This window comes from Moschus berezovskii, chromosome 23, assembly GCF_049115385.1.
Source record: "Moschus berezovskii isolate FMDL1 chromosome 23, NW_MosBer_1.0, whole genome shotgun sequence".
Taxonomy (NCBI): Eukaryota; Metazoa; Chordata; class Mammalia; order Artiodactyla; family Moschidae; genus Moschus; species Moschus berezovskii.
The window spans coordinates 31244585-31262317 of NC_142482.1; the positions used below are offsets into that span (position 1 = coordinate 31244585).

Here is a 17733-nt window from a genome sequence, read left to right on the forward strand (position 1 = left end):
TATCATAGCAAATGGGGAAGGAAACAAGGCACAGAGAGGTGAAGACCCATGCTCCCAGCTCTTGGTCAACCTGTAGAGTAGACCCTCTGCATTCAAACAATGGATGAGCCAACTATTGATCTAACTGGCTATGAACAACAACGACAAACTTGGCTAATGTATCGTGTAGGTTGTTTTGGACCACTCAACACAACAAACACCCTCAGACAGTCTCGGATGTGTTATAGGACAGGAAATGTAAGATGGGAACCAACTTTAGAGTTTGACAATTCAGCAGCTCTGGGCCCATCCAGGACCCGGGCTCTCTCCACTCTTGCCACGTTTCAGAGTACTATTGCCTTTGCCTGAGGATTGCTCCTCATGGTCACCAGAGGGCAGCAGCACGTCCAGACTACACACCCACATCCCAGCACCAGAGGCAGTGACTTGGGGAGTCACTTCCTAAAGAATGTTTCTAAGAATATCCTGAACAAACCTCCTCTCACAATACTGGGGGAAACTTGGTCAACAGCCCATTCTGAAACCAACCACAGCCGGGAGGACAGGCTCGGACCATTTATGATTCACCCTTGAACCTAAGGTTAGAACCATTCTCACCAGAGTCACAGAAAGATGAGGAGGGAGTGGATGGGTGGGAAGGAGGGAGGGATGGGCGAGTAGACTCCTGACCCCATCCAATCGGCCAGAGGAAGACGGGGGTGCTCAGGATGGAGAGATGACCAGCAGCAGCATCTTCTCTGAGCTCCAGGCTGCCTCTCCTGCCAGGACTCATCCCCTGAGGCAAGGGTCTGATCTCTTCCAAAGTGATGAGAAGACTTTGTGACAGCATGGAGAGCACAGAGGTACTCCTCGGGTGCTATGTTGACTCCAGGTAAATCTTCCTGAGGATTCTGGAGACCTTAACCCAGAATCAGTTGGCATGATGGTAAGGGTGGGAATTTTAGGTCGGGAAGGCTGATAGGGTGAGGCCATTGAGAGCCAAGAGAGTCCTTTCAGTGCAGGAAGCCAGTATTCTAAGGTATGAATCACATCTGTACTATCACTGCTGGCCCACCCCCAGGTACAATACAGGTAGGAAACTGAAATGAGACCCATGAAGGAACATCAGGATATTTTTTTCACCTGACTCATGGACTACGATAGGATTTCTAGCCTTGCTAAAATAAAAATCCATTTTTAGATGGCTGGGTCAAGCGCTTTTTGCTTTTCCTTCTGTTATTCCTCTATTATTTTTTCTTTTCTTTTTTTTTTTTTTAATTGAAATGTAGTTGATTATGGGCTACCCCAGAGGCTCAGTGGGTAAGAATCTGCCTGCCAATGCAGGAGAAGCAAGAGACAATGGCTCAATCCCTATATTGCAAAGATCCCCTGGAGAAGGAAATAGGACTCACTCCAGTATTCTTGCCTAGAAAATCCCATGGACAGAGGAGTCTGGTGGGGTACAATCCACAGGGTCACAAAGAGTCGGACACGACTGAGTGCACACGCCATGCCATGCCTAGTTGATTTACAATGTTGTGTTAATTTCAGCTGTTCAGCACAGTACTTCAGTTATATATACATTCTTTTTCAGATTCTTTTTCCTTATAGATTATTACAATATACTAAGTAGAGTTTCCTGTGCTATACATAGGTCCTTGCTGGTAATCTATTTTATATACACTTGTGTATCTGCTCCCTGGAGGAGGGCATGGCAACCCACTCCAGTATTCTTGCCTGGAGAATCCCCATGGACAGAGGAGCCTGGTGGGCTACAGTCCATTGGGTTACAAAGCATTGGACTAAGCACAGCACAGCACAGTGTATCTGCTAATCCCATCCTTCTAATTTATACGTCTTCCCTACACTTTTGGTAATCATAAGCTTGTTTTCTGTGGGTCTGTTTTTATGCCTGTGGGTCTATTTCTGTTTTGTAAATAAGTTCATTTGTATCTTTTTTTTTTTTTTTTCAGATTCTGCATATAAGTGATATCACATGACATTTGTCTTTGGGCTTATTTCACTTAGTATAGTCATTTCTAGTCTACCCATGTTGCTGCAAATGGCATTGTTTCATTCTTTTTATTACCTGTTTTTTGGCTGCGCCATGTGACTTGTGGGACCTTCATTCCCCCACAAGGGATTGAATACGGACCATGGCAGTGAAAGCACCAAGGCCTAACACCTGGACAGGCAGAGAATTCCCTATTTCATTTTTAAAAAAATTTATTTGGTTTTGATTTTAAGAAGAATGAACATATTTCCTTTTGTAATGGGAAAATCAAATAACATTTGGAAAAAAGAAGTATTTCATACTCATTTCAAACAGCATAGGAAATCCCCACCTTCAATAAGATGTCTGATGATCGATTTTGTACTATTTGAAAATAAACGAACTTTATTTGAATTAGTCAATACCAATCAAGACTGGAAAACAAATTTATAACTGGTTCAGATTCATGAGGAAAACACTCAGCAATGTCTTCATTAAAAAGGAATTTTACATTATTAAGGCTTGAAAGCAAGTCCTGTTATTTTATCACCACAGTTAAAGGTCTTGAGAAAAATCAAGTGACCATCACTGGGAGTGTTTTTATAAAGTGAAATGTTTGATCTTTAATAAAAGCTAGGCTTCTTTGCTAAATTAGTTAACTCTCCAGCTTATAAAATGGGATAGCCAGGTGGTCAGGAAAGAAAGACAAATTCAAACATCAGTCAGATATTTTATATTTTAAGCATATGCATAGTCAATATCACAAAATCTCTATACATAAATACCATTGAAGACTGTATCCTTAAAATTATATTTTGCCAAAAAAACAGATTGCTTTTATAGAAATAGATTAACCGAAGCTCTACAGTGAGGCAATTTTTAATTTTCTTTTTGGTTGAGGAGGGGAACGTTGGATCCATTTCCTTAAGTAACATTAAGTAAGACTATGAACTCTTTGGGTCTTACCAAATCACAAAATGAAAGGGTCCTGAAACTAAGCTGGGAGGAGAATATTGACGAAGGGAGAGGATGATGCATTCATAGGAGGGCATTTGTTGTTTGGATTACATGCCGAGAGCCGTGGATAGAAACCAATGGGCCGCGTGTGCTAGGAGGATCCCAAAGCCAAGATGTGAACACTTCAGTCCTCACATCAGAACCAGGATGCTTCCCACGCATTTTCTAATGTTCCAGAGGTTTTTAAATGTTATTTTTAAAAATAAGGACGTGATCCCTTGGGAATCATTGGACTTACTTTTAATCATGAGTTAATGCTGCTCATTCCAAGGAGAAGTCACCAGCATCTTGGCTCCCTCTGCTGCTGAACTGGCCTCCTGGCCCTTGGAAATAGGAGTCACAGATCTACCTACTGGATGTCCCTTGCCCCTGCTGCTGCTGCTAAGTTGTGTCAGTCGTGTCCGACTCTGCGACCCCATAGATGGCAGCCCACCAGGCTCCCCCGTCCCTGGGATTCTCCAGGCAAGAACACTGGAGTAGGTTGCCATTTCCTTCTCCAGTGCATGAAAGTGAAAAGTGAAAGTGAAGTCGCTCAGTCGTGTCCGACTCTTTGCGACCCCATGGACTGTAGCCTACCAGGCCCCTCTGTCCATGGGATTTTCCAGGCAAGAGTACTGGAGTGGGTTGCCATTGCCTTCTCTGCCCCTGCCCCTAGACCAACTTAATTTCAGATGTGAACTCTCACTGTTTTTTCCTGATGGAAAACTGGACACGACTGAGTGACTGAACTGAACTGAACTGAGACCTGTACCTTCCTGACACTGCCTCCTTTTTTGTTCTATTTGTCCAGATCTTGCTGATTTCTAGGATCTTAGATCTTCAGGGTCCATTCCAGATGTGATCCATTCTACAACAATTCTAAGATACTTGGTCTTGTCTTTCTGCACAGTGGCCAGTGGGTATAGGTGTTATGAAGAGTTTCCGTTGTTTCATTTGACAAATGCTAGAAAATTCAGCCCAGGAAAACTCATTCTTGGCATGGCCTCTTTCTAATGAAAAGATCAAGCATTTCCATGGCCCCACCAGCAAGATAAGTGAACACTGAAGACAGTATCATTTCTTGGGAAGATGAAATTAGTTTGAGACCTGTGGTCAAATAACCCAATGGAGTGTGGGTTTCACTTTTCAATTCATGAGCTTGATGCCAGATAACTGCATCGTTTGTTCAAAACAAGACAGCCATACCCATTCTGGTAATTCTGAAGTGTCAGGTAATGAAGGTGTGCAATAGAAGGAACTACGTGCTGGATCAATCTAGATTTTACTGATCCAGCTCATCTTATAGCTTAAAATCTTATCCAATATACTCTCTCAGGGCAACCTGAGAGGCAGGCAGGATACAGAAGATGGGTAAATTCTACACAATTGTTCTGAATATGATTCTTATTTCTCCCTCTGCCTCACACTATGCTAACCCACCGGGGGGGAAAAGAAAGTGATGTAAAAACCAAAGGAGAGAAATAAATCTAGAGTGAAATAGAATCTCAACCCAAGTAAATCCCCTCTTACTGCCACTGAGATGCTTTTTGAGGTATTGATATGCATACCAGACCAATAACAAGGGTCACTTCTCATCTCAACACTCTGGAGTTCAGGGTCAAACTGCAGACCTTCAATACTCCCTGAGTTGATTCTGGGGACACCTGAGGACCTTTCCACACTGTGGCTGGGAGATGATATGCTGTGTACAGGACAAAGTTATGGCCAAAACCCAGGGAGACTGAAGGATGTGGAGAAAAATCTCTTTGGAAAAGAATCATCATAAGGCAATATTATTTAAAAATACTCTGATAAACCTTGTCATAGACATTAAAGCTTTAAATCAATAGTCGGTTGCATCATATGATAATCTGCTGCTGCAATAAAAAGATATTCCTGGATTGAGTACCAGGAAATGTCTTCCCTATAACTCCTCTCCGTCTATTAAATGGTTACGGTGGGGTCATCCAACTGCTCCGACCCCACCCCTGTGCCCTAATATGGTTACTGATGTAAAACCAAGTCAACCACAGAAGGAACAGCTAGAACCGACAATATTGATTTAGTTTGGCTTGTTTGTTTTTAAAGGCTGTGTTTAAAGACTTGCCAATTGCTGGATTCTGAATATCCAGTGTCCTCAGTGTTCAGAAACTCCTTTGTAGGGGTTACTCTGCCTGGGGCGCTACTCTGCCTGGGGCACTACTCCACCTGGGGGAGCTTCTCTGCCTGGGCATCCTGCCATTTTCACTGTCGCTCACTGGCTGTGCTTCTCAGGTATACCTCAAGAAGAGCACCTCTCTGGGTCTTGGGAAAGTAAACTGCCTCTTAGATCATCGTACTTATGCTGTGATCTGCAGTTAAGGATCTCTGAGGACAGCAGGAGTTCACACTAATGAAAGGCCTTTGGGATCATTTAAGCTTTCCTCTCCCACAAGACCAGCGTAGGGCTTTCCCCTGTTGTCAGAAGGATCGTTTCCTCATAGTTCGCCTTTCCAGGGACAGAGTTAGCAGGGAGTCCTGCAAAGTTTCCCTTAAAGGAGGAAATGAATCCATTCTCTCTGCTTTTGAATGAAAAGAGGCTTATAGGATGCCCACTGAGAAATGGCATCTTCCTCTCTGGGCTAAAGGAGACCCCCTGCTTCTTCTCCTCTGCTCTGATCACTGGGTCCCCTTTCTCTCCAGAGATCCCTGGAGGCACGTAGGTCCAGATATTGCTTGGGTTAGAACCTCGTGATGTTTCTACAGGAAGGCCCCATGCTATCCTGCCCTCACTGAGCAGTGAGCCAAGTCCTGGGGCTTTCGGGCACTTGGGAGCCTCAACCTCCAGCAACAGGCAACACAGAAGGAAGGACTATTAAAGGTGCGGGTCTGTGGTGGGTGGACTTTCTCCCAGGGCATTCATGGCAAGAGGGAACTGATGACTAGTTCATTTTTCTCCGTTTCCTCTGCACAGGTCCCTGTGCTCAGGCAGGGTAAGCTTTTAAGGAGGTGAAACTGAAGGAGAATGACTGCAGAGTGAAATATTAGCTAAAAACAGCTTCCTCTTTTTCATCGGGCATTTGATCAGACGTTAGGAAAATTTACCCAGATGCACATGTATTTTTTCTTCGAGTTTAAACCACATGGTTTCCCAATCAGAAAGGCCCATGGACTTTCTTCCTAAGGTTCCACGATCAAGCCACCTCCTAAATGTATCTGTCGTGCATCAGAGGCTGCAGCTGAATCAGAGAGCACCCGGCTAGCAGACCCACATCCAGGAACAACTCGAAGAAGCTGGAGAGTCATTTTTGGTCAATTGTTGGTATTTTGCTATGAAGATAGCAGCTACATGACATCATTGGTTTGAGACTTAGATCATAAGAGAAGAGATCTATCTAAAAGATTCCCAGGGAACACTGAGCCTCATACAAAGGTCTTCTTAGCCTCATGTATCCATCCCCCCCTCAGCCCCACCCATCTGCTTTCTCAGAGACCAAAATTCAATCGTGGATAAACATAGTCAAACCCAGGCATGTAATCCCCAATGAAACCACTCCCATAAGCAAGCAAACCCCATGGCTGGTAGACCCCACCGGCCTTTTGGCATCAACACTCCTCCCCTCCCCTCCCCTTCCCAGTTACCCCAGTTTGGAATGGCATGCCAATTTCCCTTCCTGGCAAGGCCTGGGCAGATAAAAATAGAGATCAGCATGAAGCCAGGTACGTGATAGCATCAGACTGTGCCCAGCACTGCAGAAAACTGAGACTGTCTGAAACAGTTTTCCAATCTGGTCTTCAGTGTCTGAAGTAACAAGAGTGCCAGAAAGTGGTGAGTGACTGGAGGTGTGTCTGCCAGGTGCCCAGACCCACGTCTGCCCCGTCCACTCTCTGTCTCCCCTAACACAGCCCTGCACCTCTTTCTAATAAGAACTAGCATGGCGTTTGGCCTTGGAGTTACTGACAAAGAGGAGGGTGGACAAGGTCAGCGTGTTGCAGGATTCTAATGCATCTGAGGAGACATTTCAATATTGGCAAAAGGGGCCAGTGACAATCCCACAGACGGGGTTCCCCCCGCCACCGACCCCAAACACACGGAACCCGTCCAGGTTCGAAAGGCTGACAGCTTGACCGTTTCTCTCCTTTCTGCTTGCAGGATTCCTGCCTGACCGGAGGGGGATGGCGCTGACTTTGGTCAAAGCCAGCAGGCTGGGGGTTCCAAGGATGCCAGCGAGATGTGGCCTGATGGAGACAGACGTTTCCAGAGGCGGCGCGGAAGAGGAGTGTGTGAAGCCAGAGTCCTTGGGGAGACGGTGGAGTCCTTCTGCAGCAGCGATGGGGCGAGACGGCCAAGTTCACGATCGGCTGAGGCGCTTGGCCACGTCGGCGTAGGCCAGCTCGATCTCGCTGTCCGCCGCGCACGTGTTGGTGAACTCGTCCCGGGCGTAGGCGTTCTTGAGGTACCGCCACAGACCCGTCATCTCAGCTGGGAAATCATAGTTGCGGTACTTCTTGGCCACAATCTGCAACAGAGATGGTGTTAAAGCGTGAAATAGATCACTGGGAAGTGTCAGTGACGTGGCCCCGTGTGTGCACAGTGGGGAGACCCTCCATGTATCCCCAGGGGCCAGCAGCAAGATGCTTGTTGTACAAGGTGACGCCTTTTTAATGCAACACTGGTTTATTTTAATTATCGTGTGCTATTTTATTTTTGTTGCATTATATTTTCCCAAGCAACTATAATTTGTCCTCTGATCTAGTAATTCTGCTTCTAGGTATTCCTTTCCTTAGGAAATATCGTGAGTGTATAAGAAGATTTAGTTTCTTGTAAATAGGACTGCAGGACTATTTGGAAATAGCCAAAAAAGGTACCCAACACAGATGTCCAACAACACATGAATGGATAAATACGTTGTCATATAAACATGCGGTGGCATACTGGAGAGCCATGAAAAACGAGGCTGCAGAGGAAATTCCAGGGACTTGAAAAACTCTTTAAGAGACTGTTCAGTCGTAAGTACAGTATAAAGCATTAGGAGAAATACATATGATGAACAGAAGTATATACACCAATCTGTTAGCAGAAGTTACGTCTGACTGATAGAATTATAGACCATTTTTTTTTCTTCCCCCATCCAGGCTTATCTTCAGAAGGGAATACAAAGCAAACGCCTGCAAGTTAGATGCCGGAATGCACATGGAGCTCCAGGGTATGTGGAGGTGAACAGACTGTGATTCCCGTTCTCTCCCTCGTCTGCCACACTCAGGGCTGTGGACCTGCCTTCTGGGAAAGTGGTGTTTGTAGTGAAAGACATGGTAGCATAGTGGTTAAAAGTGTGGGCTCTGGATCCCAGCTGACTGGATCTATAATCCTGATCCCATTACTTGACAACGGTGTGATCTTGGACTAGCTACTTAACTTCTCTGAGCCCCCAGTTCTTTTTCTCTAAAATGGAGATAATAAGATGACCTACCTTGGAGTAGTAAATTAGTTAATATCCATAAAAGTGATCTGGGAGAGGTGCTGGCTTTAAGTGTTCAAGAAACATTATCTAATGTCAGAATTCATTGAGACCCATCACATCTTTATCCGTTTATCTGTCAATGGACATTTAGGTTGTTTCCATGTCTTGGCTATTGTATAAGTTTTGATCATTCCAAACTCTTCCCTTTGCTCCCTGCCCTGAAGAAGGAACCCAAAGGTACATTTTGCCTCCCTAGTTCTTAGGTACTTAACTCTTACATTCTCTCGGTTAAAATAACTATTTTGAGGAGGTCAGTACCGAAGTCACCTGGCAGTGCCTGTCCATCCAGCATAGGTGTGGCCAATGAGCACAATGGGTTCAGGGTTCTTGGACAAAGCCCTCTCTTCACTGCAAGAAGAAGGGGCCTTGGGCTTGCCCACAGCCTTAAGAAAAGGCTGTCTTGGGTCAGGAGCAAATCTATGCTCCAATGAGGGAAGCAGCTTGAAACTGCCGGAGAGAATGAAAAAAGCCCACAGAATATAAATTGGTGCAGCCACTGTGGAAAACATATGAAAGTTTCTCAAAAAAACAAAACAGAACCATCATATGATTTGGTAATTCCACTCCTGAGTACATATCATTTTAAAAAAATGAGAATACTAATTTGAAAAGATACATGCACCCCGATGTTCATAGGAGTACTATTTATAATAGCCAAGACATGGGAGCAACCTAAATGTCTATCAACAGATGAATGGATAAAGAAGATGCGATACATATACACAATGGAATACTACTCAGGCATGAAAAAGAATGAAATTCTGCCATTTGCAACAACGTGGATGGACTGAGCATTATGCTAAGTGAAATAAGTCAGAGAGAGAGAGAGACAAATAATGTATGTTACACTTTATATGTGGAATCTAAAAAAGAAAACTAGATACAGAGAACAGATTAGTGGTTACCAGAAGGGAAGGGCAAAACTGAGGTAGGGGATTAACAGGCACAAACTACTATGTATAAAATAAGCTGTAAGTGTATATTGTATAATACAGAGAATATAGTCGGTATTTTATAGTAACTATACATGGAGTATGGGCTTCCCTGGTGGTTCAGATGGCAAAGAATCTGCCTGCAATTCAGGTTCGATCCCTGGGTCGGGAAGATCCCCTGGAGAAGGGAATGGCAACCCACTCCAGTATTCTTGCCTGGAGAATTCCGTGGACAGAGAGAAGAGCCTGGCGGGCTACAGTCCATGGGGTCACAAAGAGTCAGACATGACTGAGTGACTTCAATACCATCACACATAGAGTAGAGCCTTTAAAAGTTGTGAATCACTGTTGTACCCACGTAACTTATATTTTACATGAACTATACTCCAATTTTAAAAATGGAGAAAAGGAAAGAAAAAGAGCCATAATAAGGTCAAGGCATCCATTAAAAAAAAACCTGATCCACGAGGTGGCCTTGAGTCTCTCGCTGCTGGAATTTATTTTCAGGTTTGTAAAGGATATAATTTGAACTGGGAAACAACAGAGATGCAACATATGAATTTATATTTGTGTTTATATGTATAGCTCCCTTCCTGTTTGCTTCAGGGGCTGAACAGGTCACTGTGCCATGTGAGGGTCTGCGGGGAGGGAACAAGGGTCTTGGGGGCGGCGACAAGAGTCCCACGTGCCCCTCCCTGCCTGGACCCGTACACAATGAGCTTGACCAGAGCTAGTTCTTTCCTCACATGTTGTTCTCGAGTCAGGAGATGAGAATAGGAGGCAGCCAGACAACGAAAGTTCAAACCAGGCTGTCAGCGAGTAGCGGGGCCAGAGCAACTCAGCCTCCAAGGATGCAGATAAAGCTGAAGGAAAGCCAGTGAAAGAGAGAGGGGGGATGCGCACGGGAGAAGCTCTGACGTCTGCAGGAACCTTCTTGCTCATGTTCTGAATTTGCTTTCATATGAAAACAGTTAGCTCCCCCAGCCCAGATTAAGTCTTGGCATCTAAAGTCAAACTGGAGGTCTGACTTGGCTCTCCTTTCACGCTTTCTGCACTTGAGAGGTTTGCCAGGGCTCTGGGGTCTGATAAGCTGGATCAGCAGAAATCCAAGGAGATGAGAAGCGAGGTCCAGCCTTTGTCCCTTTGTGGGTCATCCTCCTTCCGATCTCCAGCTCCTCCGAGTGAATGATGCACTGAACATCATCCAAGGATGGGCATAACTGGGAGTCTAGGGCTGGAAAGAACTGGAGAAACCGGAGGATGAAGCATGGGGCCTGGGAGGTTCATTTGTCCACCTGACTGGACACACGATTCTTGAGTGGGTGGTCCAACCATGTGTGACCGAGAGACGGGGAGGAGAGAGGGGAAGAGGCGGGAAGGAAAATACCCACCCACACCTCTTCTTTCAGACATAAGAAAAACGACTTCCCCAAAGAGTAAATGACTTGTCCCAGCTCCTGCTGCTAGTTGGTGGTGTCTCTTGGACAGCAAGGAGATCAAACCAGTCAGTGCTAAAGGAAATCAATCCTGAATATTCATTGGAAGGACTGATGCTGAAGCGCCAATGATTTGGTCACCTGATGCAAAGAGCCAACTCATTGGAAAAGACCCTGGTGCTGGGAAAGATCGAGGGCAGGAGGAGAAGGAGACAACAGAGGATGGGATGGTTGGATGGCACCACCGACTCAATGGACACGACTCTGAGCAAACACCGGGAGATAGTGAAGGACAGGGAAGTCCGGCATGCTGCAGTCCATGGGGTTGCAAAGAGTTACACATGACTGAGCGACTCAACAACAACAGAACTTGAGTCTCTGGACTTCTAAAATGGTATTCTTCCCATGACCTCACTCTGACAGTGTTACTGATAGAATCACATCACCCATAATGGTGCCACTTCGTCCTCAGGAAAAGAGAATAAAGGATGTTTTGAAGGTGGGATGAGCGTGCAGTTATTAATAACTTCAAAGACATACAGCTTGGCCAGACTTACCAATCACCATTGGCTTGGCCCTGAACCCCAAAGTGTCTTCGTATGAATGGATGGCATTTGCTCTGCCCATCAGCCCTGGCCATCATGATTCCCTCCCAGTCTCCAGCCCTGATGCATCCCTTGGGAGCACCAGGGCAAGCACAGCTTATGTTTCAACTCCAGCTGGTGTGTGCTCTGAATGAAGGGTTCTGATTTCCAGCTCAGGACGTCAGCCGAAAACCAACAGGCAGATATCCAGCTGATAAATGACTGCATCTGATTCTCCTTAGTGACGGGTGGAAAGAAACTGAGCATCACAAGCTAGGTGATCAAATGGTCAACCAATGAGTGTTAATGAAAGGGCCACCATGTATCCACCATTGCGCTTGGAGAAGACCTGTTCTCACAGAGCTTTTGTCTGAGACAGAAAGATATCAACAGGTGTAGAAACAGGGGGCAGTCTAGCTCTACGATCCCACTGTCTTTTGCTCTGGACTGATGAGGGTCAGAAAAGGATGTGTTAGAAAACAAACTTATGGCTATCAAAGGGGATAGTGGGGGCAGGGGAGATAAACTACGAGTTTGGAATTAACATATATGCACTACTATATATATTAATAAAATATCTAAACAACAAGGCCCTACTGAATAGCTGCTGCTGCTGCTGCTAAGTCACTTCAGTCGTGTCCGACTCTGTGTGACCCCATAGACGGCAGCCCATCAGGCTCCCCCGTCCCTGGGGTTCTCCGCACAGGGACCTATATTTTATACTAACCTATAATGGAAAAGAACCTGAAAAACAACATATATACATGTATATGTTATGGTTGCTGTTATTTAGTTGCTCAGTTGTGTCTGACTCTTTGTGACTCCATGGACTGTAGCCCATCAGGCTCCTCTGTCCATGGGATTTCCCAGGCAAGAATACTGGAATGGGTAGCCAATTCCTTCTCCAGAGGATCTTCCCAACCCAGGGATCGAACCCAGGTCTCCTACATTGCAGGAGGATTCTTTACCGTCTGAGCCACCAGGGAAGCCCAGTTCAGAGAAATGCAGGGGACAAAACTGTCTTCAAATGAGATGAAGAGAGCAGCCCTATTCTGTGTTGCTCCAGAGAACCAAGCAAGCAGGGAAGCAGGTTTGGGCTCCACGTAAGGAAGGATGGCTCTTAATAATGAGAACCATCCAAAATGGTAGTGCTGGCTTGGTAGGCAGAGGGCTCTTTGTCATCAGAAATGTGCAGTCAAGCCTGTCACAGACACACAGGAAGGGGTCCACTTTGGGATGGGAGATTGGGATGACTCAGAATTCCTCTCTTCTTTCCATTTCTCGGATACTAAGGCTGTATGGGAAAGATTACGCTCTGTGTCAGCCATGATTGGGAAGTGCAATGGTAGCAAAAAAAAAAAATGTCATTTCTTGCAACCTCCAGCTCTTTAACTAGTAGAAGAGGAAGATGCTGTCTGCCTGCCTCAAGAAGTGGTTATAGGAAATAAGAAGGTGGGTCTGCCCACAAAGAAAACACGCATATGAGAGCACGCTTAATAGAGATCACGAGGTAGTGGGTAGCCAATGAAAACCTATGATGAAAAAGTAATGAAGAGATCTTTGGAGTGATAAGACTATATGTAACTACATAAAATAGGATTGCTGTTGTTTCATCACTAAGTCATATCCCACCCTTTGTGACTCCAAGGACTGTAGCCCACCAGGGTCTTCTGTCCATGGGATTTCCCAGGCAAGAGTACTGGAGTGGGTTGCCATTTCCTTCTCCAGGGGATCTTCTGGACCCAGGATCAAACGCACGTCTCCTGCATTGGCAGCAGATTATCTACCACTGAGCCAGGAGAGAAGCCCTTACAACATGGCAGGCATTTTCAGGCCACATTTAGTCTCCCAACAGCCCTGGTTAAGCAACACATGCCTATGTTACTGGAAATCAGAGGAGCTACACAGCCAGCATGCAGCAGAGGTTGACTCTGGGTCCCCGTTCACTAGATTTTCAAACTCTGATTCTCCATCAGCAGGTGGCCCTATCCTTGTCTCATCCTAGCAAGAAACCCAGGCCTTCGATGGAAGTGGATCTGGGGGGCACCCACAGGTAGAGTGCTCTTACCTTGACCACATGGAGCTTGGGCAACAGGTTGCAGTCAGCCAGGGTCAACTCATCCCCATCCAGGAACTTGCGCCGGGAGCCCTTTTCATCATCCCCGCGAGTGTCGGCATCAATCTCCTCTGGCAGAGGGGTGTTAAGGTAGTCATCCAGCTTCTTCAGAGCCTTGGTCAGGCCTCGCTCAAGGGCTGGTGATAAACAGCAAGGGAAGTGTCTTTAGTCAACCTCTTCACCACTGGATGCAGCCACAGGGACTCCAGGGTAAAGGAGCTTATCCAGAACCCTGTCCCTCTTGCCTTATTATTGTCCCCACACACACTAAAGAGACTTGATGAAAGTAAAAGAGGGGAGTGAAAAGGCTGGCTTAAAACATAGCAGTCAGAAAACTAAGATCATGGCATCCAGTCCCATCATTTCACGGCAAATAGATGGGGAAACAATGGAAACAGTGACAGACTTTATTTTGGGGGGCTTCAAAATCACTGCAGATGGAAACTGCAGCCATGTAATTAAAAGATGCTTGCTCCCTGGAAGAAAAGTTATAACCAATCTAGACAGCATATTAAAAAGCAGAGACATTACTTTGCCAACAAAAGTCCATCTAGTCAAGGCTATGGTTTTTCCAGTAGTCACGTATGGATATGAGAGTTGGACTGTGAAGAAAGCTGCTGCTAAGTCACTTCAGTTGTGTCCGACTCTGTGCAACCCCATAGACGGCAGCCCACCAGGCTCTCCCGTCCCTGGGATTCTCCAGGCAAGAACACTGGAGTGGGTTGCCATTTCCTTCTCCAATGTGTGAAAGTGAAAAGTGAAAGTGAAGTCGCTCAGTCTTGTCCGACCCTTAGCGACCCCACGGACTGCAGCCTACCAGGCTCCTCCATCCATGGGATTTTCTAGGCAATAGTACTGGAGTGGCTTGCCGAAGAATTGATGCTTTTGAACTGTGGTGTTGGAGAAGACTCTTGAGAGTCCCTTGGACAGCAAGGAGATCCAACCAGTCCATCCTAAAGGAAATCAGTCCTGAATATTCATTGGAAAGACTGATGCTGAAGCTGAAGCTCCAACACTTTGGCCACCTGATGTGAATAACTAATTCATTGGAAAAGACCCTGATGCTGGGAATGATTGAAGGCAGGAGGAGAAGGGGACAACAGAGGATGAGATGGTTGGATGGCATCACCAACTCAATGGACATGAGTTTGAGCAAGCTCCGAGAGTTGGTGATGGACAGGGAAGCCTGGCATGCTGCCATCAATGGGGTTGCAAAGAGACACTACTGAGCGACTGAATGGAACTGAACTGAACACACACCGAAGAGAATCTGACAGCCAGTACACCATGCCATCAGTTCAGTTCCGTTCAGTCGCTCAGTCGTGTCCGACTCTCCGCGACCCCATGAATCACAGCACGCCAGGCCTCCCTGTCCATCACCAACTCCCGGAGTTCACTCAAACTCATGTCCATCGAGTTGGTGATGCCACCCAGCCATCTCATCCTCTGTCTCCCCTTCTCCTCCTGCCCTCAATCCCTCCCAGCATCGGAGTCTTTTCCAATGAGTCAACTCTTCGCATGAGGTGGCCAAAGTATTGGAGTTTCAGCTTTAGCATCAGTCCTTCCAATGAACACCCAGGACTGATCTCCTTTAGAATGGACTGGTTGAATCTCCTTGCAGTACAAGGGACTCTCAAGAGTCTTCTCCAGCTCCATGCCATAGGGAAGTATTAAACAGCCTGAAAATGTGAATCTTAACCAAACAGTAAACATTTGCTAATCCATTTTTTAAAAGTATAATGTAAATACAAAAATACAACCATCAGGATAGCTATCAAATCCTTTATAGTTCTCATCTTCAAGAGATACCATAATAATTATCAACTTTCATTTTCTTATTTTATTTATCCAAATTTTGCCAATATTCTGCAATTAGCCCACATAATAATTTTGTAGGAAGAAAAGGCTATTAAATAAGGAAATAACAGTTATATAGACATCCTAGGACAGAGATAGGCACCAAATTTGGGGGAAGCCTTAGCCTTGGCTAACCCAACCAGAGAAGGAGAGGGGTCAAGGCTTCCAGGAAGACAGGACATAGAACAGTGAGTACCCATGTCTAGGGATGCCCCCAGAGAACCAGTGGATCTCAAGGAGGCATCCTTGAGTTTAATTTAGAGGGGCTGTTCTAAAGTGTTAGTCACTGAGTTGTGCCTGACTCGTTGCAACACCATTGACTGTAGCTCTCTAGGCTCCTCTGTCCGTGGAATTCTCCAAGCAAGAATACTGGAATGGGTAGCCATTCACTTCTCCAGGGGATCTTCCTGACCAAGGGATCAAACACAGGTCTCCTGCATTACAGGCAGATTCTTTACTGTCTGAGCCACCAGGGAAGCCCACTGCAGTCCAAAATGGAAGGGTGAATAAAACAGGCAGTGGGCTTCCCCAGAAATGTGCAACCCTGGCTGCATGGAAACCTGTCCCTCAGGAGGGAACATCCAAGGGAAGATAATACGGCAGAAGACTTTTCCAGCCTTGCCCCAGTGATAATCTGGCCAATCATTCATTTACACATAACAACAGGACAGATACTTCCCTGGAAGAAAATTTCTTGAACTGAATAAAAAGGAAAACACAACATACCAACTTAAAAATTAAATACATATATTAAAGAACAGAACAAAATACTCAAAGAAGCAGCTCTAGGATGTCACCATCTCTCAGAGTCATCCTTTAGCCTCGAAACTGTCTACCTAGGCTCCGAGAACAAAGCCGGAGGAGACGACTAGCCGAGTCACTGGCCCCTCCATCTGCATTATCAGTCCCACTGCTCTGCCCCCCGCCCCATTCCCCACCCCCAGGGCTGTTTTTTCCAAACTCTGGTTTAGAGCATGACACTGAGATGATGGGAATCAGTCTGGATGTTAATTCCAGCAGATGAAAGGGAGGAGTTGCCCCCAGAAGAAGAGCCCAGAGGGTTGTGCTCTTGTTCAGATTTTTCCCAAATGTGCCTTCTGTCAGCCCCTCCTCGCATAATCCATGTTTGTCTTTTCATAGAGAGCCTTTGTCTGAGACAATGAAATGACACCAGCCCAAGACACGGCCATTGAACACTTACTGGAATGTTTGGAGACAGGCTGGAGGTTGGACGTGGTTTCTCAACACTTCCTTCTCCCTGGTGTGGCATTTGCTCTTGGACTTCATCATCTGCTTTGTGTTTCCAGTTGGGGAAAAAAGGCTGAGTGGGGCTGGGAAAAATGCTTGCATTCCCCTTAGTAATTGTCTAGACTGGGATGGGACTGCAGGCCTATTCAAGCGCACCAGCAAAGGGTGGATACTCAACAGCACGTCCTAGCACCCCACCCCACCCCCACCCAAACAGCTGTGATTTCTATTGGGTCTGTCTGCTTCCACAAATCCTGCTGACCCTTTCAGCTATGGAGATGGTAACAAAATCTTGCTTCTAATGGAGAAAGGAACAATCAGATTGAATTCCTGTTGAAATATGGTGAGCTGATACCATCTGCGGGAAAGAGATATGGATGGGGTAGAAGACATTGCAGGTTCTAACTTCAAAAGCACCCTGGACCCCTGAGCTGGTCACTCAAACTCGTGTCTATCGAGGCAGTAATACCATCCAACCGTCTCATCCTCTGTCGTCCCCTTCTCCTTACCTCACAACTATGGCCTCACTGCCTATGTCACAACTATGATCCACCAAGTAATACCCCACGTCCAGATGCGCTGAGGATGTCCTGTGTGTGCCAGTTGCATCACTCCTATGTGTATGCTTTCGATCAGGAATGTGGAGGTCAGAAATGGAGATAACCATGGTAGAGAGGAGATGAAGCAGGAGGGAAGGGCCCACGTGACAGAACTAATCTTGTGTTTAAATTCTGACCCCACCTAGGGTGAGTTTTAGGGCTTCCCAGGCAGCACAGTCATAAAGAATCCTCCTGCCAACGCAGGAGACACAAGAGAGGTGGGTTCAACCCTCGGGTCCAGAAGATCCCCTGGAGTAGAAAATGGCAACCCCTTCTAGTATTCTTGCTTGGAGAATGCCAGGGACAGAGGAGCCTGGCGGGCTTCGCCTCATAAGGTCACACAAAGTCAGACAAACGCCTGAGCACACACACACCTAAGGGTGAGTTTCCTGTGATGCTGCTGAGGCTAAACCTCCAAGGCCTGGAGCATGACTTCAAATTCCTCATTGTATTGACTTTCTACTCCACAAATCCTGGAAACGTCCTGATCCT

General features: G+C 46.0%; 1 protein-coding gene across 2 annotated transcripts in view; it reads right to left on the reverse strand.

Moving 5' to 3' along the window:
- Positions 1–2349: 2349 nt before the first annotated feature.
- CLIC5 (CLIC family member 5) overlaps positions 2350–17733 on the reverse strand; it is a 169582-nt gene continuing 154198 nt past the window's right edge. For both annotated transcript variants that reach the window (XM_055407221.2, XM_055407222.2), the window contains exons 5-6: positions 13490–13674; positions 2350–7467 (exon numbers count right to left, since the gene is read on the reverse strand). In XM_055407221.2, coding sequence (XP_055263196.2) covers positions 7300–7467; positions 13490–13674 — 353 coding nt within the window. In that variant the 3' untranslated portion in view covers positions 2350–7299. The remainder of the gene's footprint in view (positions 7468–13489; positions 13675–17733) is intronic.